The sequence below is a fragment of the Antennarius striatus genome, chromosome 24 (assembly GCF_040054535.1).
Source record: "Antennarius striatus isolate MH-2024 chromosome 24, ASM4005453v1, whole genome shotgun sequence".
Lineage (NCBI taxonomy): Eukaryota > Metazoa > Chordata > Actinopteri > Lophiiformes > Antennariidae > Antennarius > Antennarius striatus.
In genome coordinates, this window is record NC_090799.1 from 3,398,058 (window position 1) to 3,423,625 (window position 25,568).

General features: G+C 40.4%; 1 protein-coding gene and 1 long non-coding RNA gene across 3 annotated transcripts in view; one reads left to right on the forward strand and one right to left on the reverse strand.

Annotated features, from left to right (window-relative positions):
- The window catches only part of LOC137591635 (rho GTPase-activating protein 6-like), a 62,293-nt gene that overhangs the window by 19,282 nt on the left and 17,443 nt on the right, over window positions 1-25,568 (reverse strand). Inside the window, exon 1 of one of the 2 annotated variants that reach the window (XM_068309761.1) lies at window positions 16,064-16,326. The exons of the other annotated variant lie outside the window; for it this stretch is intronic. Within the exon in view, the coding sequence (XP_068165862.1) occupies window positions 16,064-16,105 (42 nt within the window). The 5' untranslated portion in view covers window positions 16,106-16,326. Of the gene's footprint in view, window positions 1-16,063; window positions 16,327-25,568 lie in introns of those variants that run through there. 2 annotated transcript variants of the gene reach the window in all.
- Window positions 10,712-16,452, forward strand: LOC137591637 (uncharacterized). The gene is made up of 3 exons (XR_011034683.1): window positions 10,712-10,788; window positions 11,035-11,131; window positions 16,320-16,452. It is a non-coding gene; the product is annotated as an uncharacterized lncRNA (long non-coding RNA).

The following is a 25,568-nucleotide window of genomic DNA, read 5'->3' on the forward strand; positions in this document are numbered from 1 at the left end:
TCCGCCCTCAAAAATCACTGCATCATGACAGCACGCTACACAATTAAAAATCAACTTCTTTCTCCGGAGCTCAACACCATTTTGCAATGCTGCAGGTAATTTTTCTGCAAATCTGCTGCTGCTCCATTCTGCATTCTCTCAACGCTTTACATTTTAAAGGTTAGAAAACAGTCCTTCACATTTTACGATGTTCTGTCCACATCCAATTCATGTCTGCAGGGAAAAAGAAATCACTTCCACATGATGTAATTGTCCTCTTTGGATCATTATTGTGCTTGATGACTTATTGACGGCACTATGCTATACTGTGGCCAATAATAAAGACTGACTGCTCAATGATCCATATGCTAAAGGGATGTCGTTGTGGCTATTATTGACTTGGCGCTCTATTAACTGGCCCCCATTTGGTCATAAACATGTGACTCTATGACTGTGTATGTATCGCCATGCACTGTCTTCATTAGAAAGACTAAATCTTTCCGATTTTCTCAAAATCAAGAAGTAATATAAGCAAAAATGATTCTCCCACAAGATGTAAACGGTATCTTCCCATGAGAAACATGATGAATTTCCATAGGGGGCCTTGAAATGCAGAAATCAGGAAGATTTACTGCCGTTCCATGAGAGAGCTGACATGAGTATTACAGTATTCATTTGTTTGGCATGGAAGAGAGAGAAAGAAAAAAATGCAATCCACACTCCTCCGGGGATAATATGATGACAACCAATGGTATAGAGACAATGAAGCAAATCCTCTTTTCTTGTAAAAAAAAAAAACCCTGTCATTAAGCCTTTAATCCGTTGGCTCAACCAATGAGTAGGGTGACAATCCAACATGAGTTCTATGAGGGTTTTTCCTTATGAAAGCCAGCATGGCTTTTAAAGTTCACCACATTTCTATTTGACGTAATTCAAATTTTATCCAACAGTTTGTCTCAGATTACGATTTACAGCCATCAAGAAGCTAACATTTAAACTTAAAAAGCTCTGACCTGCTTATGCTCTAGTGCAACTTGGGTTTCTTTTTTTTTTTCAACCAGGTTGTCTTAAAATCCATCCAGTAGTTTTGTCCTGAGAAAAATTTAATTATCTCTGTTTTCCTCAGAGAGGCAAAAACCAACATTTTTTATCCATTACGTTAATTCATAATGGAGACAAAGACAGAAATGGTGCCAGGCTGAGTTAGCTTTCATTTTACTGGGAGACCTGGTGCCATGTGTCGGACAGCATTACACTTTGAAAGAGAACTTTTATGGGAACTCAGACAAAACTTATTAGCTTCATAGTGAATTATTAAATCACATTTCACATGGTTTGAGGTTTAAGGTGCAGACATGGTCGTATGCTTGATTTACGAATGTGCTTTTACAGCAACATGCATGTAATCTGTAAAAAATAAATAAATAAATAAATAAATGTATTCTGGCTAGCTTTTCAGAAACTAAAATCAAGAATGTGACGTGATGCTGCAGGAAGGATTGGTTTTGGTACATAAAGTTACTAAAGGCACATTCTAGAATTCTTCACGTTCAACTTTTGGTTTGCTTTCTTTCCCTTTTTTTGTGTCAGGGCTGCCGTAAAGGGACCCTTGAGGAGACTTTCGGTGCCACGACGCCGCTCCGGAGGAATGTGCAAAAGATTTTTCAACGTTTCTTTTCTCCTCTGCTTTATTTATTTTTTTTGTCTTTTACAGATCGGCTCTGCGCATTGATTGCTTTCTCCTGACCTGAAACCTCCTCCGGGTTCACATCTGCTTGTAATTATTGACCGCCCTTGCTCGTCAACCGGCTCTGACAGTGCATATGTGTGTGTGTGTGTGTGTGTGCATGTTTTTACATGTATCTGTCACACATTAACAATTAATTGGCCCCTCCACCTGTTTTAGGTTTTAGCCCATGGGGGAAACCAACCACCGCATTATGGATCCTTGTTTTTCACACGTTACGTAACTCAGCGTAAAGTAATCCAGCGGTATCAGACTTATCATTGGCTGTAAAATGTGAGGTTATCGGTCTCTGATATTGGAGGTCATGCGGATGTAGTATAAAGTGAAGTAAACAGATAGTTTTATCAAATACAATCATCTCACACCAAAGAATTGGGCAGCTGCTGTCTTTTCGTCATAACTCTCTCCAGAAACATTTCTGATTATTGGTATTAAAATGATTACAGATTATATAAAACAATATATAGCTGCTTCCCACAGACAGAAAGTGAGGGGAGTGACTATATTACACATTTACCCTGTCATTTAAAAGGATTTCTAAATAATCTACTATTTACACACAAACCACTGTAATCTGCTCACCTTGCTTTCCCCTTCAGTCCCCCCCCCCCCCACAAACTGCCCCGGTATCTGGCTGCACACACAATCATAGACATGTCTTATAAACACAAACAATGGGAATTTTGGAGGAGGCTTGTGGTGAATGACGCAGGCGCCGACATGATCGAAACCGAAGGGGGGTTTGGAATGACATCGGCCCCGACCAGGTGCACTTATAAGCTTAAAACCGCATCACAAGTGGCATGCATTAAACAGTAGAGGCTGCACCACAATGAGTGGATTTACAGGAGAGAATGCCCCCACCCACCCACATGTCTATGAGCAGATAGGAGGGGCAAGGGCAAGGATGAGGGCTTTTTTTTTTCCCTCTGGTTAATCAATTGCAAATCATATCATTGTCTTGGATTGATTAAGATAATTATAGAAAGACTGCTGAATGGTTCACTGGAGACACTTTGGAAGCCTTTCCTGCACGTAGATGAACTGGCAATGTTAAAGCCAATGACGTACTTCTGACAGGGAGAGAAAAAATGTGTGGTTGGATATTGGTAAGCCTGGCAAAAATAAAATTTTAACTGATCGTAAATCGTTATTTTGCTTCTCGAACGTGAAGATTTGCATCCTTGTTAATCAAAAACACAAACGATGAAACAACTGTCAAACATTTTGAAACCACACTTTTAACTTCCAAGAATCCAAGTGTGCAGCTGGAAACCTCTTCAAAACCGCATTTGTGTTCCATTTCAAAAAGCCAAGCCAGTGTTGTGGGAACAGTTCTGGCCTTACAGTGTTGGTAGCTAATGCATTGAATTAACACAGTATATGCAGGCAAACCATCTAAAATAATACAAGGAAGAAAATACACTAGCTCAAGGATGAAAGAAGAGAAACAAATTAAATTGATAAATTATGGTGATCACAAATTATGCTCTAAATGGAGCAAAAAATGCTAAATTTTGATTTAAAAAAATGCCGACATTTTTGACTCCACCTTACATTAATGACCTCAACTCTCAATCTTTATGGATACTTGCTGAATTGACAGCACTCTAAGGAAGTATTTGATTGTGTTTCTATCTATTTAGTGCTCATCGATACAACGCTCATGAAAGGGACCACACATCAAGAGGAAATCCGTGATTTGACAATTGGACGGTATCGGCTTTTGCTGCACATTATATCACTTCTGCGTTTTTTAATGAGGCCTTTCTGGCTCGGTTGCAAAGAATGAGCAACGTTCAGAGAGCGTTCCAAATATTACCTCCCGATCATTTGGCGGGCACGTCCAAAGCCTGGGGCGAACATCAAACACTGTAAAGACAGATTAATAACACGGGCCGACAGCGATAATGGGGGCTGATGATTTAGGATCTGGCAAAATGGTTACATAAGATGGATAGAAAAACAAGTTTTGTAACGACATAACTGATGGAGATGAGTTGTGCTATGACTGGGGTTGTGTGTGTGTGTGTGTGTGTGTGTGTGTGTGTGTGTGTGTGTGTGTGTGTGCGTGCGTGCGTGCGTGCGTGCGTGCGTGTGTGTGTGGTAACCTGTGAATGGCAGTCTAGGAGATCAAGTCCAAAAATCTGTCGTGGTGTTTCTCGCCCAGCTGTCATTGGCAGACTGTTCTACTCCTGCAACACTGAACTTTATGTGGAGTAACTTCAAGTATTTGGGCTGTTTATTTGTCAGAGAAATGTCTTCAATTATGTTACAGGTGAAGGGAACCTTCGGTGAGGTAGAGGAAGGTTGCGTTAACATGGTAATCATTGGTCCTTCCCCTACTTTCCCTTGCAAATCATTGATTTGATTGCGAGGCCAAGTTGGGAAAGCTTCCAACTGATGACATCATTGCAAGAGCAAGCCTTCAAATAATGTATTGGTTCACTGTTTTATTCTTGTGCACATCTTCCTCTTGGTTTCACAATCATTTCTCATCCACGTGTGACAGTCAATTCGGCGAAATCTCAGCTGAAACAAGCGCTTCTGAAAGGAAGCTGGCGTTTCAGTCAGGTTTCATACTCTCATGTGCAAACTTAAAACATTTCTGACAGCCAGAAAGGTGAAAATGCAGTATTTATTTTGTATTATTGATTCCTAAATGATTAGAAATCTAATTTTCTTATCTTAGAAAACCATTATTGAAGAGAACCTCATATATTGTGTGTACGTGTGAGTTCCAACAAGTGTGTTACAGAGTGATTTGAAATGCAAAATCTAGGTCACGACGTGAGGGTAGCGTAACGACAGCCAAACAGATCAGTGTAATTATGGTATTTCAAGCAAAAGAGGCGAAGATGATCTCAGTCACGCTTTCCCAATGACAAAAATAGGACAAATGTGTCAAGGAAAAAGAAAAAACAACACAACTGCCTGTTTATTCATCCAATTCTTATTAAGATCGAGTTTCTTCATCTTTTCATGGATCAATGTTAAAATTCAGAAATGGATGGCAGACTTATTTGGCTACATATTTAATGCTTCTTGGCATCAGGGAACGATTTCACAAGAAAACACAAAGCCATTATAGTGATGCAATGATTGTGTGTGCATTTCTGTCATGAAAATGAAATTCCAACACTGAGCCTGCAGAGGCTCATGCGACCCCACCCGAGCTCCCCTCACCCAAAAATGTGACCTCTCAACAGCTTCCCAACCCTAATTACTGCTCTGAGGTGTGGCTGCTGCACACACACTAACACACGAATGATCACTGATTGTTACTGATCCTATTAATTTACAGTAAAATCTATTTCTCGCATATTTCAAATTGCAGAACGACAAGAATCGAGTAGTTTATTTGCCTTCTGACTGATTTAAGGTTAAGGTTATATTGAAAAGTGGCAAAATTCACATGGAAAAATGAAGACAAAGAACAAAAAAAAAAATCCATTTATGTAACACAATCTAATTGGGCGTATTGACGCAGATAGACGTTAATTGTGGAGATATCCAGAACATTATGTGTGCACATAATCCGTCAGCCTGTCAGTCAAAAACGGTTGCCTAAGTAGCCCCATGGGCATGACTTTCCCATCGAGTACTCAAATATGTGAGCACTCTGAGAACAGGATCTTACACACACACACACACACATGCCCACATACATGAATTAACAAGAACGACTGCCTGAGAAATATAGAGCAGCTCCATCAATACTGGAATGTTAAATAGATTCAGAGATTAGAATTGGCCTCTGGGCCAAAAAAAAAAAAAAAGTCAGAATCCATCAGGCCTCGGATGTAAAGTGTTAGCGTGCCTCAACTGTGAAAAGCAAAATCCAACATACCAGGATACTTGGACATGTTGTCATGACTACGTAAATCTCCTCCTCATACCATTAACATACATATTTCCAAACTAGGTCTGCAATGAAAGCTTCATCAATTAATGTCAGAATACTGCATTAAGAAGCAAAAAAAAAAAAAAAAAGAGGAAGTGATGGAAAGTTTTGCCCAATCATTTCCTTCTGTCTGGACAGACAAAACGATCAAAACTAAAGGATTTCCAGAAGAATTTATAATTTAAAAGAACTAGTGTTATTAACCTAACATTTTTAACATGAGCTGCTGATTTCTGAAACTTTCTGAAACCTTTACGCGTTCTTCCTCTGCTTTTTACACAGCTTTAGCCGTTGAGAGAAGCTTTTGCAACCATGGGTTCCTCTTCGCTTAAAAGGAGATTTCCTCATTGAAAACATCCAAGCAGATAAAACTCAAGTTGTTGGATGAGCTAGTGTTTTTTTTTTGTTTTTTTTTCCTTTGAGGAAATGCTGTTACAGCTGTCATTTAAGATAAGACTGACTTCAAAAAGAACAGCCGAGTGGAGTTTGTTGAGATGGTTTCTTGCATTTCATCATAGCTCTTTCTACATTTAAATATCTTCCGTTAAACCAGCTTATAATACAAGAACATGTTCCTAACACCTCAGTCTTTATTTTTCATGGATCTAAGTGTTTGTAAGATTATACCTTGATCCTATTTGGGAATAATTTGTTTATTTTTTTCACGCCAGTGGAGAGAACATGATGAAAGTCCACATATTCCCTTATGTATTCCTCCACACAAAGCGGGGATCAGAATTCAAATCTCCGTAAGACTCTTTATTTTCCATGTGGGTGCCAGATTCCATCCTCTTGGTTAATCCTACTTGGTAGTTAAAGAGCAAGGATTATAAGCCACCATGCCGCTTTTTCAGAATCCGGATGATGTTGATGACGAAGATGATGGAGTTGAGGCAGGGCTGTGGCCGCCTTGCGAGGCACATGGCAGCAATTTACGAACACCTTGAATGCAGTGACGGCACATGGGCTGCGCATGCTGTCGCACGTGTGTTCCGAAGGTTGCATATGTATGCTACACATGGGGGGGTCAGAAAGGGGATAAGCATGTTTGGAGAAATCGTGCACACATGGACGCCTCATCACAATGAGTAATGTAAATGTAGAATAAATAGTTCTGTCATGTGATTTCTACAAAGAGGCCCTCTCTTCTGGTTCTGTTTTTTTTTTTTTTTTTTTTCCCACATGACAATGTTATCAATGTGTTCCATTTCAACGTTGACCCCCAAACAACTTTCAGGGGCACCCTTTTTCGGACCCCCCCCACCCGCCCCCCGCCCCCAGGGCTCATCCTGCAGGATGAGGCAGAGTCCGAAGCGACTCTTCAGCTTCCGATGGAGATTGAGAGTCTTTCATGACTGGGCTTGGAATGTATGACCCAGGCTGAAACAGAGCACATTGCAGCCCCCAGGCTGGAGAGCACTCAATTCATGCCTGATACTTCTTAGATGCACATGATCGCCAAAGACTTTTGACACAGATCAGTGTTTCCCACTGAAATAAAAGAAGGAAGTAGAAAAGTAGATCCCTATGAAAGCAGGGGTGATGGTTTCATAAGGTCATGGTTGCAAGTTCTACATAGTCAGCAGGAGAATAAAGGTTTTATGGGCAAATTGGAGTAATGTGTGCATTTATTTTTTAAACGTGATACAAGCAACACTTTGTACCAATTAAATCCTCAGGGATTTATCTTTTACCCTGTCCTTAAACACTTAGCAAAGCAACAATGTGAAAATTTCTACTTTTTCCTCATAAGAGAATCCTCAAACCACATTTTCATCACAACATGTTTTTGTTGTGGCGGTCAGCAGCTTTCTCACAGCAAGGAACACACAACAACCGTTTGATGCATGAAGAAGAACCAAGAATTAAAAAAAAAACCCCAAAAAAAACAACGAAAAACAACAAGTCTGGAATGTAATTAAACCAACATGAACGTAAAACCGACAATTCTCAGCTGAATCCAATTAATGTCAATTTTTGTTATGAAGCGCTGCATGTAAAGGGGAGAAAAAAAACACACTTCAAAAGCATTTTTTTGAAACCATCAGCCGTTTTTCAACGCAGGAAGTTTTTAACTTCCTGGAGACTCCACTTCATACCCGTCACCATTCAGCGATGCTTTGTTGTCCCTGGAAACTGGATGTGACGCCGCTCATGTGCATGTGTAGCATGCATGTGTGCACGTGTAACACGGGTCGGAGTCGGGTCAGCTGGTCTATTATTGATTACCAGTGGAGTGAGAGTGAACGCGGCAACACGACAATCCAAAATTCAACCGACCAGAGACATACGTGTGGAGCTATGTGCGAGTAAAGAAACGCGGTGACACGTTTCCCAATAATGGCTGGCTGTAGAACACGTTAAACAGAAGCTGATAAGTGCTAATGGGGTGTTTCATTAACGTGGTTATCGCCTTCACACTGCCAACCCGTGAGAGCAAATTAGAACTCCTTTTCTCACTGGGTCTGTTAAGTGTAGGTTTGATTACTGGTGAGGGTTGGGAAACCAAACACAGAGAGTACCACCAGGTTTCAATGGGATCCAGCACTTAGCTGTGACCCAAACATGCTCCATATTCATTCGTTGTTCGAGCAAAAGCAAATGACTAACTATTCAGGGGAGAGTTTTTTTCTCGGTAGAAAAACATTCTGGTTAAGCAGAGTCTGAATTAACTTTGCAAGCAAAGAAAAACTCCACTTAGACCCAATTAAAGATTATTATTATGAGCAGAACAAATACATTTTGAGGCTACATTTCAATTTTTTTTTTTGTAATTACCAGTTTTAGTAAGTCCTATTCTATTTTAGTGTGCACTACAACCCTGTTTGATGCATATCTAATCTCAATTGATGATAAAAATAAGATGAGATAACAAAAAATTGGGATATCATAAAGATTTATGTCCCATATGTCAATTTAAGTATCGAAAGCTGTATTATGACTTCAATTTATCATTTAAATTATCCTCAACACTTAACCAGAAGGTTGGTATCAGAGTCATTACATAGGACATCAATCATTTTTTGTTGATTATTTATTGAATAATCAGAAGTTCAGATGCAGGTGAACACAAATCTTCCATGGCAGAGGTAAATAACAATGAAAGTAGCAATTATGGAAAGCCAGAAAAGTCTGTTTGCCAGCCTTTCCAGCTGCTCTCTGTTTCTGCACCGGGAACTACAAAATGAACAGCTATTAGCACTAACTAAATAAGGGATAAGGGCGTATCATGATGGTTGCATCATGATGGATATTTGCCAGATCAACCATACGGATGATAAAATCTGCTGTGGTGAACCTGAACTCTGAACAGCCTTAGGCATCATTTAATAAAAACTATCACTGTTTTGGTTGTTTTTTTTCAGACTGATTTTTGCCAAAAAGAAATAGAACAGAGCTCTGACTGTTGAACAGATTAAAATACCTTTCTTTTCTCCTTGACTCCACCAGCCTTACAGATGGAATTATTCATCATCAGTCAGCACACAGCAGGTCCTCACTCATCTATCCTTGGTCGGTGTGTGAGCACAAACACACAGGGACATTTCCTGTTTACATCCAGGTCGTTTTATAATAACCATGTGTCTACCAGCCCACATGGCAGCAATGCACCCAGACGATTTCCCATCGCTTCTGCTTTTTCCAGTCAATCTTCCCATAAATGCTTTATTGTGTCTTTTATGCTTATTTTTGATGCAATAAGCAAAAATGCAACATTATTTACTAAAGCTCACAAAGAAAAAGCACGCTTTAACAAAAAAAAACCCAAACAATGCATTCAGGTGAATTGACATTTGTAAGCGTTTTCAGCCAAGCGCGCAGCGAGCTACACAACGACGGAAATTATTTCCCCCAATGCTTTCGTGAATTCAATTTCCAAAGTACACACAATGGAGAGAGAGGAGGAGTGAAGGTGCATTAATAGCCTCTAATAGACTGGAAGGTAAACACAGTGTGTGTGGTAATGAAGTGGGCATGTGTGTTTGTGTGTGTATTTCCACAACAGACTTGTTGATCCTCACATTCCTGTGGAAGCTTCAAGAGCGACTAATCCACCCTGAGTCAAAGACCCCTTCAACTCCAGGGTCACACTTCTGCACACGGACTCACAAGTTGCATATTAAATGGCTGGGCACACATATTAAATGAGTTTGTGTTGAGTGCAGATGAGTGCATACCAAATGTATGAATGCACATACACTCGCTGCATCTCGGAAAACACCGAGCGTGCGCATTATTCACAAAAATCTGTGTTATTCCTGGCAGCGTCTTTGTTATTCCATTGTCTGACCGTCACAGATCAAGGATCTAATGATGTCATCAGACTGGAAATTTGACTTTACCTTTGTTTCTTTCGTCATCTGTTGCTATCTATCAACTGCATCACTCCATCTCCTTATGGCGAAATGCTGCTCTACCATCTCACAGTGGTGAAAACATGTGTCAAAAACATTCCATATAAACCAGATTTATTTAACAGCGCAAAGTAGTTCATTAAATTTAAAGTGTAACGCACTTTAGAGAAAGACAAATAACTCATCCAGTAATGACTTTATAATGTCTTTTCCCTTTGATTTTAACTCTTGTCTTATGAGTTCTTTATCATTTCATACAAATGACTTCTTCCTGTAACATGCATGAGCCCACAAAAAACACATCTGTCACTAGGCACGCTTTGCCCTATGCCCTTTGACCTTCGGAGCGGCGAAACAGATGGCACGACGCTTAACGTCGTCCTGATGTTTGACTTGTTGACCTTTTTGGAGAAACTTTCCTGGAATTTTTCTAATCCTCAGACAAGGGCACGGATAATTGTTTCTCCCAAGTGTCGTCATACCTCATAAGAATGCAAATGTACTTTTTTTTCTTTTTTTTTTCTCGCAAAAAAATATTCAAGGCCAGGAAACGTATTGTCCTGATATTAAACAGCTTGGGTTAGTTTTTGGAACAACTGCATTCCTGATTTCCAGCGGAAAGCAACAGCTGTCCGAAGTGTTCAAAATATGAGCTTGGATTAGTCCGGACAGCACAATCTGTTCTTTTTATTCAGTGTCTACTTCTGCTTTTTTTTGCATGACTCATTTGTATGTCTGCGTCTGCGGGGATGAGCGCAAACACTGTGTGTGATGTAGAGGACTTGTAAAACTCATAATACCAGGTTAGTAATCTTTATTAGGTCTGTCAAGATGCCATTTGCCTGTACCGTTTTTTGCAGCGCGCCGAATTGGGGTAGAACATGTTGTAATGGTTCGTCAATGTTAAACCTATGATGTAATACTCCTCCACTTCCCACAGTAATATGGTGATTGACATCAAGCCTAAGTTGCACTTGTATAAACAGCCAAGAAACACGTCTACCCTTTGCTTGAACCTACTGACCAAACTCCCTTGACTTTCTCCGAAGAAAGAAACACATCTGGGTGAAAGAATGACGGAACTGGGACAAGAACTGCAAGTCGAAATGTAATTTACACGGACTCAAGAAACAACCCCTGCCTCTTGTAAGTGCACCAGCGGATTGGATATCACCACAACTTTCTCATCTGCATTTCCTCCGCTGTGTTTTTCCCCTCAGCCTTCGATCATCTCCATAAAAAGACAAGTCTTGGGGAGGGCGGACTTCTCTTTCACTGCTGATAATAAAACAAGTGCCTCTCCCTCACAGGGTTTCAGAGAGGAAAAATGAGGGACGGGTGGTGTTGTCATGGCGAAGGAGTTGGAACGCAAAGAGGCGCTTTTCTTTAAGGCTATCCCTTTCCTTAAGCAACGGGAGCAATGCCAGAGATACTTGATTGGATGTAGACGAACGGATGTCATCGTATGTGGGGGACGGGTGACCGTAACTTTAGAAATCCTTTCAGCATCTGTGTGCAGTCCTGCAGACAAAATGTCCTCCCCTGCTTCGTTCGGGTCAGAATGTGCTTAGGAAAACTCGAGATCAATGTAAATAAACATGCTGCACTGATGACTAGGAAGCCACATGGATGGTTGATGCCATCTGCCCACACACACACACACATACGCATACATGAGCCATTTAATACAACCGCTAGAGCACCAAGGATGGGCATTTAAGAAAAATTCTAACTCAAATCAACAAGGATCAGATCCAAAGTTATGAAATCTGTAAAACCTGAAGAACCGAACATCTTTTAATATACTAAATGACCGAAGGCTTTGTGGCTTTGCCAGCCTCAGCTGTTTGCACTGGGAGCGGCACAGTAAAACAAACATACCTGCAACGTAGTAGAACAAGGTCACGCATCAACAGGTGAGGAAAGGAGGTGGAAGTGGCTCATAAGGTGTTTTTCTCCAAGCATTATGGAGTCAAAGTGGGAGAATTTGGTGGAATTTGAAGTCGTAAAAAGAGAACACACAAAGGAGGAGTCAAGTGAAATGTTGAGAGAAGCGGCAACATGGATAACAATTCGAAACAAAAGAGGGAATTCGGCGCTTGTCTAAACAGGTAGCTGAACTCTGACATGGGAGCCTGGGTGGTTTGAGGAAGAAGAGTGTTTTTCTATTTGATCGGCAATGACAGACAGATTCGAGCAGACAATGAGGCGCAGTAGAAGATGAAACAAGCAATAATGAACGAAGGCAATCACTCATTTCATCAATAATTCCATTGTGTCACTCTGTCTGCACGTCCATCGATCCGGTTTAGTCTGAGCTGATTGCGAAATCAATTGCAAATTGTTTATGAGTCCCTGTCCCGCTCAGATCCGCTCCGGATTCTCAATTAAGATGAATATTGATCATTAGACACCTTTATAATGAAGCTGTGACACTTCAAGGTATCAATGCAAGGACGGTTGTGCTGGTTTGCTCCCGTCCAGGAATACATCACTCACATCAAATTCACACATTCTAAAACATCCTCGTTCAGTTCTCCTCGTCGTCGTTACGAGGCACATTTGTTTTCAACGTGTCTCAGACTTCAGACAAGAACACAAATAACAAACAACATCTATTATTTGTCACATGTTGTTAGTCAGGGCATTTAATTAATGTCATGACTCAGTTGGAGCCACAAGAGTTAAAATCTTGAAGGTAATTTGTCTCATTGAACAAACACTGTAGGAACACTCAGTTATACCACTGTATTTGTCAAATTGGTTTAATTGAGTGTCGGCATGCATGAAAAAAATAAAGAAAAGTGCACTTACGGTTGCATATCCAAATATTTTTGCTTGACCTCGCACAGTAGTTCATTTTAATATTTAGATGTGTTTTATTTTACCACCAGACTTCTGCAAAATGGGAATCGGCTTCCTGGTTGAAGCGAATTAGCAAATGTTATTATGCTAACTAGTGACAAATACCATATATACATGATGAGAATCAGCGTGTTTGACATTGTGAGTGAGCTAATGATAGGATTTAACTCAAAGCGATGATGTAATACATCAGGAAAATGCTCTAAGTTATTGTCAGTTTTAATTTAACACAATGGATGTAAGTGAATTCCCTGTTCTTCTAAGGACAATCTGACATTTCTGTATCTGCACATCCATAACAGCGTGAGTAGGATCGTGCGTCAGCAACATCTCCTGGTAGATGCGTTCAAAAGGAAAAGAGAAGTGCTTGTTTCTTAAAGTCTTCAAAAGCCAACAAACATGAATCTACAGCCAAGTCAGTCTTGTACACTCTAAAAGGTTTTGTTCTGAGAAACCATTTTAAATGGAATAACTTGTTCCTCTTGACACATTTATCACCTTTGCATGTGGCAAAACTTGCTGGGAGAGGCTTGTGCGATCATTGTTGTAATCCTCTTAATACCTCATAAACCTGTAGTCCAAAACATCGGGAAACCCGATTGCATTGGAGACCCGATTGCGTTGGTCAATCCCCCTGTTAGAGAGTATTCCATCCCTGCGATGTCTCGATGCTATAAGAAAAATACATCGCACATCACTTCAAGTGGAACGAATGCACGGCTGCCTTGAAGAGGGGATTAAGGGTTTACTCACTGGCAACCATGAGGTGCTGTTACACATCTCTTTCAATTGTGCCCTGGCTCTGTCTCTCAACCTACCCCCTCTCCATCCTAGTGTGTGTCTCTAGGTAACATAGATTCAGAAATATTTATCTACCCTGGCAGGAATGACAAAAGCCTACATTTGTTTATTACCCGCGTCTCCTGCGACGTCTTGAAAGGGCATAATCCTCCGTTAACACAAATTAATTTTACTTCAGATGCCTTTATTTTTCAGATTTTTAACTTCATTGCTTTTTCCAACCTCAACTTGAAGATTTACGAGATGGCAATGAGCAGTTTGGCTGAAACTGCATTGATTACAATGCAGTCACTGGATATAAACTCCTGTGTCTTGATACACTGAATTGTTTGCGCACATTTTCCTATGCAAACTACAATATTCTTTAATTTACAACTTGCCACTCTGGACTTACTTTGACTGATTCCGACATGCACCTCACTCAGAAAATGAAGTCTGCTAACTTAAACGTTTGCAGAGACGTCCCTGTCTCATGTCCCAGCATGCAAATGGACTCAAGGTAAAGACAAAAAAAAAAAAAAAAGACATATGAAGCAACCGTGAGAATTTCACCAGGTTTATTTTTGCTCTGTCACGTCAGTCACAATGAACTATCGCATCTTCGATGTTCTCCGTGAAGTCTTCTTCCATTCCGTTGCTATGATTCAAGCCTTAACCATCTAATCGAACCAAACTAGTTCGTGCCTTATAATTTATTCACAGCTACCAGACTGCTGAGTCACCATAAATCGGAAATTGAGATTTAAAAAAACCCAAAAACAATTAGTCATCCCAGTCAAATAGAATTCCACGGAAGTAACTTGAACTGTTTACTCAAACGCCGAACAATCCCTTCAGTCAAACTATTTGCATGTTGTAAACACTACTGTATTTTTAGCAACATAAAGATCGCCCTCAATCAAAACATATCTATATAGACTTCACAGTCTTCTCATCATCTCCTCAGAAACAGAGGAAATACGGAAATCTCTTCTCAGCAATGCTAAGAAAAAAACAATAAATCCTTGATACGCCCCGCTGCTTGGATCGGCACCAAAACTGGCCCCACCTCCGAAAAACATTTATGAAAATCAATTCCTCAGCCCTTCACAATCAGCTCTTCAAAACACAAGGAGGACAAGTTATCCCTCTATTGTGTTCTTGGTCTACCACTGGTACCCCTTAACGGGAAACCTCCGAAGGGTAGCACCTCAATCGACTGGACTGCAGGACCTCAACAGCCTCTTGCCCTCTATGCCTGACCTCTTCATCCAGACCTTTAGGGCAAGTCTTCAGACAACCAGCAAAGAATTTTAGGTGCTTCATGCAGACCTAAGAAAATCTTGTATGCACCATTAAATGTACAAAACTATTCGTTTTTTTTACTTCAAACATATTGCACATTAGACGATTATTTTCTATCACTCCTGATTAGTTACCCAAGAGGAACCCAAAGTTTGAGACAAATGAGAGCCCACATAATCCAGAAGAACAGCATGCATCAGTAGCCATTTCCATACTGCACTTGTTACAAAGAACAAATCCAGACCACAATGCACCACCAACTATGCCAAAATAGCATTGTTTGCCGCTCAACGCCAGCAGCTTTATTAGGGCGGAGAGCCACACAAACTTTGCTCATAAAAAGGACACAGACCGGTTGCAAGAGCCAGGAGAGGATTCTTCACTGCTGGAGAGGAGGAGACACAGGAGGGGAAAAGAAGAGAAAGGGTGGATTATAAAATTCAAGCATGCATGCGTATTAAAATTTGTCCCCAGCAGAATTTCATCCCCCAACCTGCTCCAACTGCAACCTGTCACCTGCAAGAAACACATCAAATTTGAGATTCGGAATGATCAGGGTTCCTTTTGGGCGACTCAGTTCTCACCGGAGTCGTCATCATTCCTCGTGCCCTTGACCCACATCTGTGTGTTTTGCCCTGATGTGGCCACCAAGCTGACAGAACAAAACACCTGTAACTCTTTCGTGATCTGCTTTTCTGTGCTCCCTAAATGCAGAGCTCCTCAAACCAGGACACGTGTGGTTTTGTTTTGCAGCAACATCTAATATCTTTACATCTTACTTAAACCTTTTTCATCCAGAGAGGTTTTTTGGAAGTGGAAAACAGTTTTAAATTTTCAGTCATTTTATTAAGCTCCAGTCCGCGCATCTCTTCATATCCACGAGTTATTAGGGTGGAAAGGACACCTGATGATATCATGGTAGCTGTTAAAAACAAAATTGTAACAGAATCTATAAATTCTGCAGTATTATAACATGCAAAAATGAGTGCGCGCTGGGAATACACATCTCTGGCTGCTCCTCACACGCGTGTGCGCAAAACAGCAGACAAGAAGAAGATTGATGCCCTGGAGCCTTTTTTTTTTATTATTTACTGTAATAAATTATCTGCCAACAGACAGAGAACTTACAAGATAGGTATTGTGCCTGTCGAGGAACACGGAGTCTCCCATGGTCCCGAATAAATATCCACATATAGTAAACACTCAAAAAAAAAATGTAGATGCAACAGATGATATCCCGTTTGTCCAAAAACAAGTGTGCGCGCTTGTGAGGGAGTCGAGCCGTAGAAAAGAAAAAAAAAGTGACAATGAAAGACTTGTGCGTCGTTCCTCTCTACATTTAAGAGAAAACTGAGAGCTCGGATTTCTTGTCTGTTTACTGCAGAGTCACAGCAGAGCCGCTCTTAAGAGACGATGTCTTCGCTCCGGTGGGAAGCGCATGTCAGGAGATGATCCGCGCCAGTCAGGACACCATAGCGCGTAATGCGTAACAGATCCATACTGCGCGCTCCGCGGACCGATGCTGAGTGGAGGCAGAGACGCCACTGTCAAGAAAGCCACAGGAAAGGGCTTCCGGTTACGAGTTTCAAAATAAAAAGCAGATGTCGTCTGGCTTTTATTTTGCCTGGAATTTACGATGGTGAAACGACATCGATGAGTGTTGTCAATGCCTTGACGCAAGTTCTTATTGTAGGCTGTGATAATGAATAAAAATGAAACTGTCTAAAATGTGCAACATTCTATAACGAAGTCTTTTAAAATTAATTTAAAAAAATAAAATTAACACACAAAAAAAATACCACAGCCTCACATAAACGTCACAAATAATTTAAATATTCTACAGGTCAATTAATCTGGTTTTTCACCTCAGCCATAATTACATACATACATACATACATACATACATACATACATACATACATACATACATACATACATACATACATACATACATACATACATACATACATACATATATAAACACATTAAGAGCATTTTATTTCTCATTTGTGTGTGAGTGAGCATTCGGGTTGTTTGTGGGTGGACACAATGCAGGAGATACTTTTCAATATTTCAAATAGAAGTTTGATTTTGAAAACCCACTTCCCTGAGAACATTTTATTCCATTACATTCTAATTTATCACCAAGTACCTGAATTTTGAAAGCAGTCAATTAAACCTCTTACATTAAAAGATGGAACAAACTCCACAAATGGAGAGTCACAATAAACAGATGGAATTGGGGAATTCCATGTAGGGAGTTTGAAGTTCAGAGAACAGGCTGGGTGTTTAGCAGGAGGTGATGAGGAAGCAGCGTGGGTACTGACAGATTGTGACATTCTGGGTTTGTCTGCGTGCTTATCATTCCTTAAATCCTTACAGGAAATATCCACAAATGCGTCATGGTCAAGCCAAATAAAAGCCCGTTTATCTTCTGGATATTTCAAACAAGACTTTCTTCCAAATGTGACCAAATGTGCTGTAGGTAATGAATGTAACAAAAAAAAAAATCTATGATGCTTTGCCTTCATTGTAAAAACCATTGGTTCTCCTTATTTATGACCATTCTCTTTTTCAAATATGCACTTAAGGACGACCATGTCATGTCCAATCCCCTTCCTGATGGGAGAAACTGGAGTAGGGGGGGGCTTGTCTGGGTTTGTGCAATCCTTAATGTGGAACCAACATTGCACCAAAAGACTCCCCTTGCATCCATCCTCATTAAAAATATCAAGGACACCATGGTCGAGGAATACGAGCTGGCATCAAACGCAACACGCTAACACACTTAGCGACTAATGAAAGGCATGTTCTTTACTCTACAGGAGTGGGTTTAATGAGGAAGATAAAAACAGGCCGCATTCTTCTCTCGAATGTCATATCCAGTGCAAGTGAATGAGCGGTTTACTGAGTGACAGAATTCCTGTCTGCTTATCAGATTGAGCCGCAGCCATTTCAAGAATGCTGGAGAAGTTGAACGCTTAGTCTGAAACGTGAAGATCAGAACACAAACTATTAAAGGTGGACTCTCTCTCCCCCTCAGGATGCATTTGATCAATCCGATCTCTTATCAGATCATGTGCAAACAAGGTTAATCTGTATGCATGAGCTCCCATGTATATCAATCACATGGCAGATGGAGCTGCTCTGAGCTTTATGTTCGACATCCATTCAGGTATTGTGCGTAAAGGTGGACATCCAGATTCTTACATCAATGCAGGTCACCTGAGGTCCATGTGTTTGGGCTGGGGACGGAGGAATGTGCAAACATTACATCAGTGAGTCATTTTTTCAATATGCAAACCGAAGGTTTTGAGAACGGAATGCCAAAGATAGAGCTAAATGGTTATTTTATCATATTAATGATAAGAACACTTTTCCACCATAAACACTCCCTAAAAAACTATTTTTATGAGAAATTTATCGTGATAAAGTTTAACAATTAACAGTAATTCATTATCAGGCATTAGATCTGTACCGTTTGTGCAAATATTTGTTTTCCTGACAATTTAGCTAAAGGCATAATGTCACCGGTGGCGTCATTTATTTCTTTAATGAGTCGCTCATTTCATGAGCAGCAACAAAATAAAAATGTCTGCAGATACGTTTGGTGTTGTTGTTCAGACAATTTTAGAAGCTCAATTTGTTTTTTAAATTTTTTTATAGAAAAAAACTATGCTGTTTTTTTTTTAAAGATAATTTATCATCCTACTGTGTCGACCTTTTTTTGTATAGTCCTTTGAAATTACAGATAAGGTAACTGTCTACATCAGAAACGAATGTGATTAAAAATTCAAGCATCAAGTTGGATGATGTGTTTCGTTGTCCAATAGGAGGAGCCGATTGTCTCCTAAAATGGTGCTTCAGTAGTCCCGGAGTGACCATAACACACACACACACACACACACTGCACAGAGGATGTGGAAGAGGGAGGAAAGTCCAGATGAGAGGGAGTATACAAGACAAGATGATGAGGAGGAGATGGGCAAGAAGTTCTCCGCATGCTTTCAAGTGGCCAGAATCGGCTACCGCTGCACTTCAGAGGCAGATTGCATTCTTGGTGGGTTCTCCACGTCCTCTCTACCCCTCGTATCATCTTGAAATTGTTAAAACATCAATTCCCCCCTCCTCTCTGTTGAATTTGGCATCGGCTTGACGTGTCAGAGTTGATAAATCACATTTCTGATATGGACCATCCACCTACAGAAGAAGCCGTTTGGAATATACCATTAATCTGCGTCACGGCATTTTTCTTTCTTCTCTTTGTGAACCAAAATCACCTCATAAATATCCTCAATAATAATAAATAGGAGTCCTCTGGACCCACACTGTTTCAATCACCCCTGTATGAGTGCACATCTTGTGATTTCCATTATTATTTTATAGGGCACATATGCCTACAATTCCAGGGCTGTGTTGTGCAAGCAGGCTGCACAACACTCATGTTTACATCGTTCAGCGAGCGCCACCCTCCTTCCAAAGGCCAGATGCCTGAGTTGTGAAATCACTCCATCGAGTGGAAAGTATTCTGTTAAAGTGCTTTAGGACAATCCAGTAAATGACAGGAGAAAAAAAACAACAACAACAACAACAACGACGTCTCCAATGTGTTTATTAAACACTCGCAAAATCAATGCTTTAAGGGCCGGATTAAAGAGTTTGCATGCCTTGCATCACACGGCAAGGGGAATGGAGGGTGAGAACTGGGAGCTGATGGTTCGGAATTATATCAGGTCACGGCTCATGAATCTTTATGACAGGTGGGGAGATTCTGACTATCTTCTGCATGCTTCCATATCTGAAAACATGAACTGGCAACGCATTTTCTCCACTTTATCCATTCATCATTCACTTTCCATGCATGTGTTATTATCCGATGTAAGCAAGAAATACATATACAGGTAGTTTTTTACATTTTATTGTGCTGTCATGCAAACGATGATCATATCATTTCATGTATTGGTAATCCTTGCATCATGTCTGTATATAAGTGGCGCTATATTACAATGTTGGAAGGTTTACATAAAGCCTTGAGTTCAGCTGAGGATGAATGCTACACATTGCTGTTACCTCATTGTGTTCTTGCTTAAAGCTATTGAACAGAAATTTAGGATACTGTAGAATAAATACCTCAAGATGTTCTTTCTATTTCATTTAAATTCTTCAATCATTTGTCAACGTAACTAATAAGGCCTAGTTTGCTCATCCCGCTTTGCCCTTTTGATCTAAATCTAAGAAAAAACATGCAATTTAAAATTAGATTTAACAGGATTACTCAAAACTGTGGATTTATATAATTATTCTGCAGTTTTCTGGAGCGCTAAGCTCTTTACAGAATGAGTCAAGATTCACCTCTTCACCCACAAAACCCAATAAAACACAAAAATAGACCTAAATGCATGACAAAGGAAGCTGATTAAAGGACAAAGGCTCAAATCTCTGATGTTTTCCTGCTTATTAGCTCAAGGCCTTTGTGTTTTATGTCTCTTGTCTTCGGACGTTAAACTTTAACCTCAGTTTCCAAGTGGGCCTGAGAAGGAACGGGTGTGAGAGGGAGACAAAACGAGAGAAAGGGGGCGGAGAATGGATGATGGGGTTGGGGGGGAGAATGGTAAAAACTGGGCACACATGAACAAATTTACAGCAGGATCTGCACAAAAGCGGCTCTGGAAGATGACCTCATGACTGGGGAATGTGTGTAAGTGTGTGTGTGTCCGTGTGTGTGTGTGTGTGTGTGTGTGTGTGTGTGTGTGTGTGTGTGTGTGTGTGTGTGTGTGTGTGTGTGTGTGTGTGTGTGTGAGAGAGTCAAAAAGGGAAGGGAAGACAATGTGTGTTCAATCTGTCCTTCGCTTGAAAGGTAAATACAAACAAATATAATAAACAAATAATGTCTCGTCTGGGTCATCGGCCGTCGTCTCCCTCAACGGATGACACCCCCCCCCCTCCGCAGGATGTTTTCTTAGGGGAACTGATCACTCAACATCCAACAGACACACACACACACACACACACACACACACACAACTTGACGACACTGTGGGTCTGGATTCAATCTGGATGCTTCCATCAACAGGCCAGCCCATTTGTCCTAAATCTCCATACTCTGTCCTGAGGACCGATAGATGGAGGAGGGAAGATAGAGGCAGGGGGGGGGGATGTAAGGAAGGAATTTTGGGCATGAGCCCGGTTCGATGACTTTCATCTCCATACCACCTCCATTAGAGTACGCTTGAAGCTATGGGCAGGTCAGAACTGTTCTGCAGGGGAAATGATTACCCCTGACCCGAGCTATACTATAGTCTGCAAGACTGAGAAGTGTGTTTCGCAGGAAGAATCGGAGCAAAGGGGGCGAGCTTTGTTGAATGTATGGTTGCAATTTAGATACACACACCACCCACATGCCTGGGACTATTTGATTCTGAGATACAGCATTGCTACAAACATGAATCTTGGCAAGATGAATTGGCAAAAACCAAATCTAGAAGAAAATCATATTTGTTCACTTTCCTGAAAAAAAAAAAAAAAAAACTTCAGAGGAGCAATCAAGGGCTTGCGATACATATATGAATTGAAGGCATGTTCCTTTATACCGACATCAGTGACTCCTACCTGCTTCAAATCATGTTTGAAAGTGACACGATTCATGATGTATTTATTTTTGTAATCTTTGGGATTTTTTTCTTGTAATACTGAAGGCAAAAAGGTGAAAAAAAACAAATTTGATCCCTGTCTCTCTGCCGTGAGCTTCCAATGTTTCCTTTACCCTCCAATTGTTATTCATGAAATAAAATACATTTAGAAATTAATAATTTTATTTCAGGACACACCCTGTACAGGTCAAGTTAGTTGCAACATCTTATTGACTTAGTCGATTTGATTTCTGCCTATTATTTCCTTTACAGTGTGAATCCTGCCAAGCATAAGATTATTTGTTTAAAATCATTTATTGCTAATTCAGATTTTTCCCAATCTCTGCAGTTTTTTGTTTTTTTTAGGTGATTGTTTTAGATTTATAAAAACATCTGATTTTGGATTAGTGAACACATCAGCAACATATTTCTGTTTCTTTGTGTGTGTGTGTGTGTGTGTATGTGTGTGTGTGTGTGTGTGTGTGTGTGTGTGTGTGTGTGCAGGTGTTCGTCATGTCAGCGTTCCTGCCTCTAAGGGCCTGAACGCTTTCATCACCTGACTTTAAGTGACGTCAGGTAAGAAAAGAAATCCGGTCTTTGTCAGCAATCTGCCATCGTGTCACTCTACCTAGTTATTCATGTAAATGTTTATCTGTCCCTGCTCTCGTCTGTCTGTCTCTTTTACTCGTGTATATATCTGCTGATCTGACCTCCTGCCCGTAGATTCATCTTCCTGCCTGACGCTCCTTCGGCTTGTTTGCCCGGCTTCTCAGCTTGACAGCTTTCTCCATGGGAATTCCAACGTTCCGAGACATGGGTCAATAGAAATAGAAACAGAAATAAACAGGCAAAGGCATTTAAATGACTCCAAGTCATTTAAAGCAGTTTTATATATGAATATAAATAAAAATAATATAATAAAATGGGTTTTAGGTGTCAGACATTGCATGCAGGTCATGCTACGGTTACTTCTGTGTGGATGACTCAATGCGTAGAAGATGTAAATCATCCCGGCACACTGTGTATATATTGGTTCTTAGTGGGGTATGTGTATATTTCAAAGGGATAAAAAAAATTGGCAAGCAACAAGGGTGAAAGACAATTCTATTGCTTGTTGCATAACTTGACTTATGGGCCTCGCAAGTATCCACGAAAAGCTTGTCAAAATGTTGTTTCAATTGTTTCTGAATTATCGTAGCATTTCCAGAAAGATAGCAGAAATTTTCTACAATTTGAATTTAAAAAATGGGATAAATTCTTACATTTTATTTTAGAAATGATCACAAGGAATGGTATCATTCATGGAGCTCAGATATAGCCTATTTATTACCCTGATGCATCTGAATGGCCTCCTTGTCTGTTTAATGAATGCAGAAAGGTAGTCTAGTCTTTCAGCTCTAGCTCCTACACCTTGAAACACGCATACAGACACACACACACACACACACACACGCACACACACACACACACACACTGTCCTCCACCTCCCACGCTTCCCTAATGTTTTCTGCCACAACAGTTGCCATGGAGTCTCGGTTTGCCAGCTGTGGCGGACAGCACAGTGACAAGGATGCATGTATTTCCTGAATAGCATGTGTACTTGAACGTTCACACATATGCCTGTAACATGACGCCTTCCATTTTTTGTTGTTGTTTCACACGTGTCTGCACCATTTCAACTTGCAGAGATCTCTGCATTGTCACGCCTGTGTGATGCCTTTTGAGATGAAGAAAATGCCCACGACTTGTTGCCATAGCGCCACGGGAAAAGCGTCACCGGCATTATGGGTAAGAGGGAGTTAGACCTGAGATGAACACGTTCAGATGAGCACACCAGACTGAGTTCCACATAAGGTTCCCTCTTGTGTCTGCGTGAAGTAAACATTGACTTCTTCCTATTGTAACGCTTTTCAAAAGTCATTTCCCTTCGATAAAAATTGCCAGCAGTTAAAAAAAGACCAGATCCACACCTGCTAGGAGACATCAAGTTACCCCAGTTTGAAAAATAACAACTCCTTTCACTTGGCCTTCTTTTATCACCGACGCCATTCTGACCGACTCTTGGGTAAACCAGAGGAACAGCCGTCGAGGAGATTCTCTCCGTCGAGCGAATCTCCAGAGACGCCCGAGTTGAGGGTTTGGAACAGCTTGACTAATAGAATAAAATGTCGACTGAGTGATGTGACGAGAGTGTGTTGGCTTAGCCTCCTTTAGCTGAAGGATAACATCTCTCTTGGAACATTTGTCCAAACATTTTGTGCCCCCGTGCGTCTTTGTGCACACAACACTGTGTGTGCACCATCAAGGACATTGGAGCTGTATCAGGGACCATTATTGGAAGAGGTCCATTATGTTTTTAGCTCTGAAACCAAGCCTATTAAACTTTTATTAAGCTTGACTTTCCTTTTGGTATTCTAATTTAGGGTGTTTACACGCTCAGGCCACTTTTAATAAAGTCAATTCAATAAATTATCACCAAAACACTTCTAAAGTGTGTTTTTAGAGTATTTCATGACTTTTCAGCAACAAATCGGAATATTCGAGCATATGTTGCTTCTAAAAATTTAACTTTAAATAAGTTGCTAGGTGTATGGGCTGTTGCCAGAGACTTGTAATATGCTACAGTGAAGTAAAGAGGAAGTCATGTGTTGTTGACAGCGGCAAATGGCGATCGCGATAGCTCAACCAATCCCCTGTTGGCATGCAAGTTAGGTGTCCTACCGCCAACTTTTTGTGTAGTCATATGTTTTTCATGCAAATTCAGCAGAAACAAAATAAGAAAATGAGTACCTTTCCACTGACGGTATTCTGAGGAGTTTATTGGGCTTATTTTCTTTTCTACTTTTTTCTTTTTTGCCATGATTTTTTGCTGTCTTAATCGGCTGTTCTTATTGGCTGGTCACATATAGCCAATAAGAACAGTGGTACATCTTTTTTTGTGGTGCTCCTGTCTTTGTTAAATATAATTCTCTCATCTACGTGCATCCTCCACCTCCCTGATGAATTCTGTTGAGTTTCATCAGTCTCAACAGAATTCATCAGCCGTCGCCGCCACCGATTCTCACCCTCTATGCCCTGCGATCACAATCAAGGGTCTGAGCATCACAGATCTGTGAGAGAAGACTAAACACAACATCTGCTGCAATAAACACTTATTTCTATTCCATTTATTTGTCCCTCCTGATTAAACTGATATAAAGTTTACAATTTCTTCAATCTTTCGATGGGGTGTGAACTCATTTGAACCCGTAGAGCCAAACAAACGAACCCAAGTGACATTGCTTGGACATACTTTCAATCTCTATTTAGATTCTCCACTTTTTTCCACTATTTTTTGATGACAACACCTATAAATGCGGTGCGCGCACGTCGCATACCCAAGTGCACTTGTGCATTTACCAGGAGCGCACAATGTTTGTGTAACTGTATACACAATCTACCAATATGGCTGCTTGTGATCTCCACAGCATGGAAGTCACCTGGCCCGAAACATATCAAAACCTTTATCAAAGTCAAACCTAGCAGTCTCGCTTCTCCTCAGGTCAGGGTCTAAATATTTAGTCTGCAGCATAAACACAGCGGCCTACGAGGAATGCACTGATCACAACGGACAGCGATGCCTTTATCTCTCTGCTGATAATAAGGGGCGAGAGACAAAACTGTTGATTCATTCAAATGCTTTTTAAGGCACACAACTCAGGTTAAGGCTGTGATAAAATGATGGTGCATAAAGTTGGCAGTGGTGTTCAGAGTATAACATGATCCACTGGATTAGAATATTTAAAACAAATAGTTTCATGATCACATTGATGGTAAAGTCCTTCTAACTCCTTTACGTCAAACAGATCATAATTAATACACTTGGCCATTTGGGATTTTGAGACTTCTACATCATAAGTTTGATATTTTTTTCCCTACAAAACTTAATGTATACAATCAGACCCATTTTGAGTTGGAAAGAAATTCCAGATTTAGCTAAATTTGTACAAATTAAAGCTCACTTA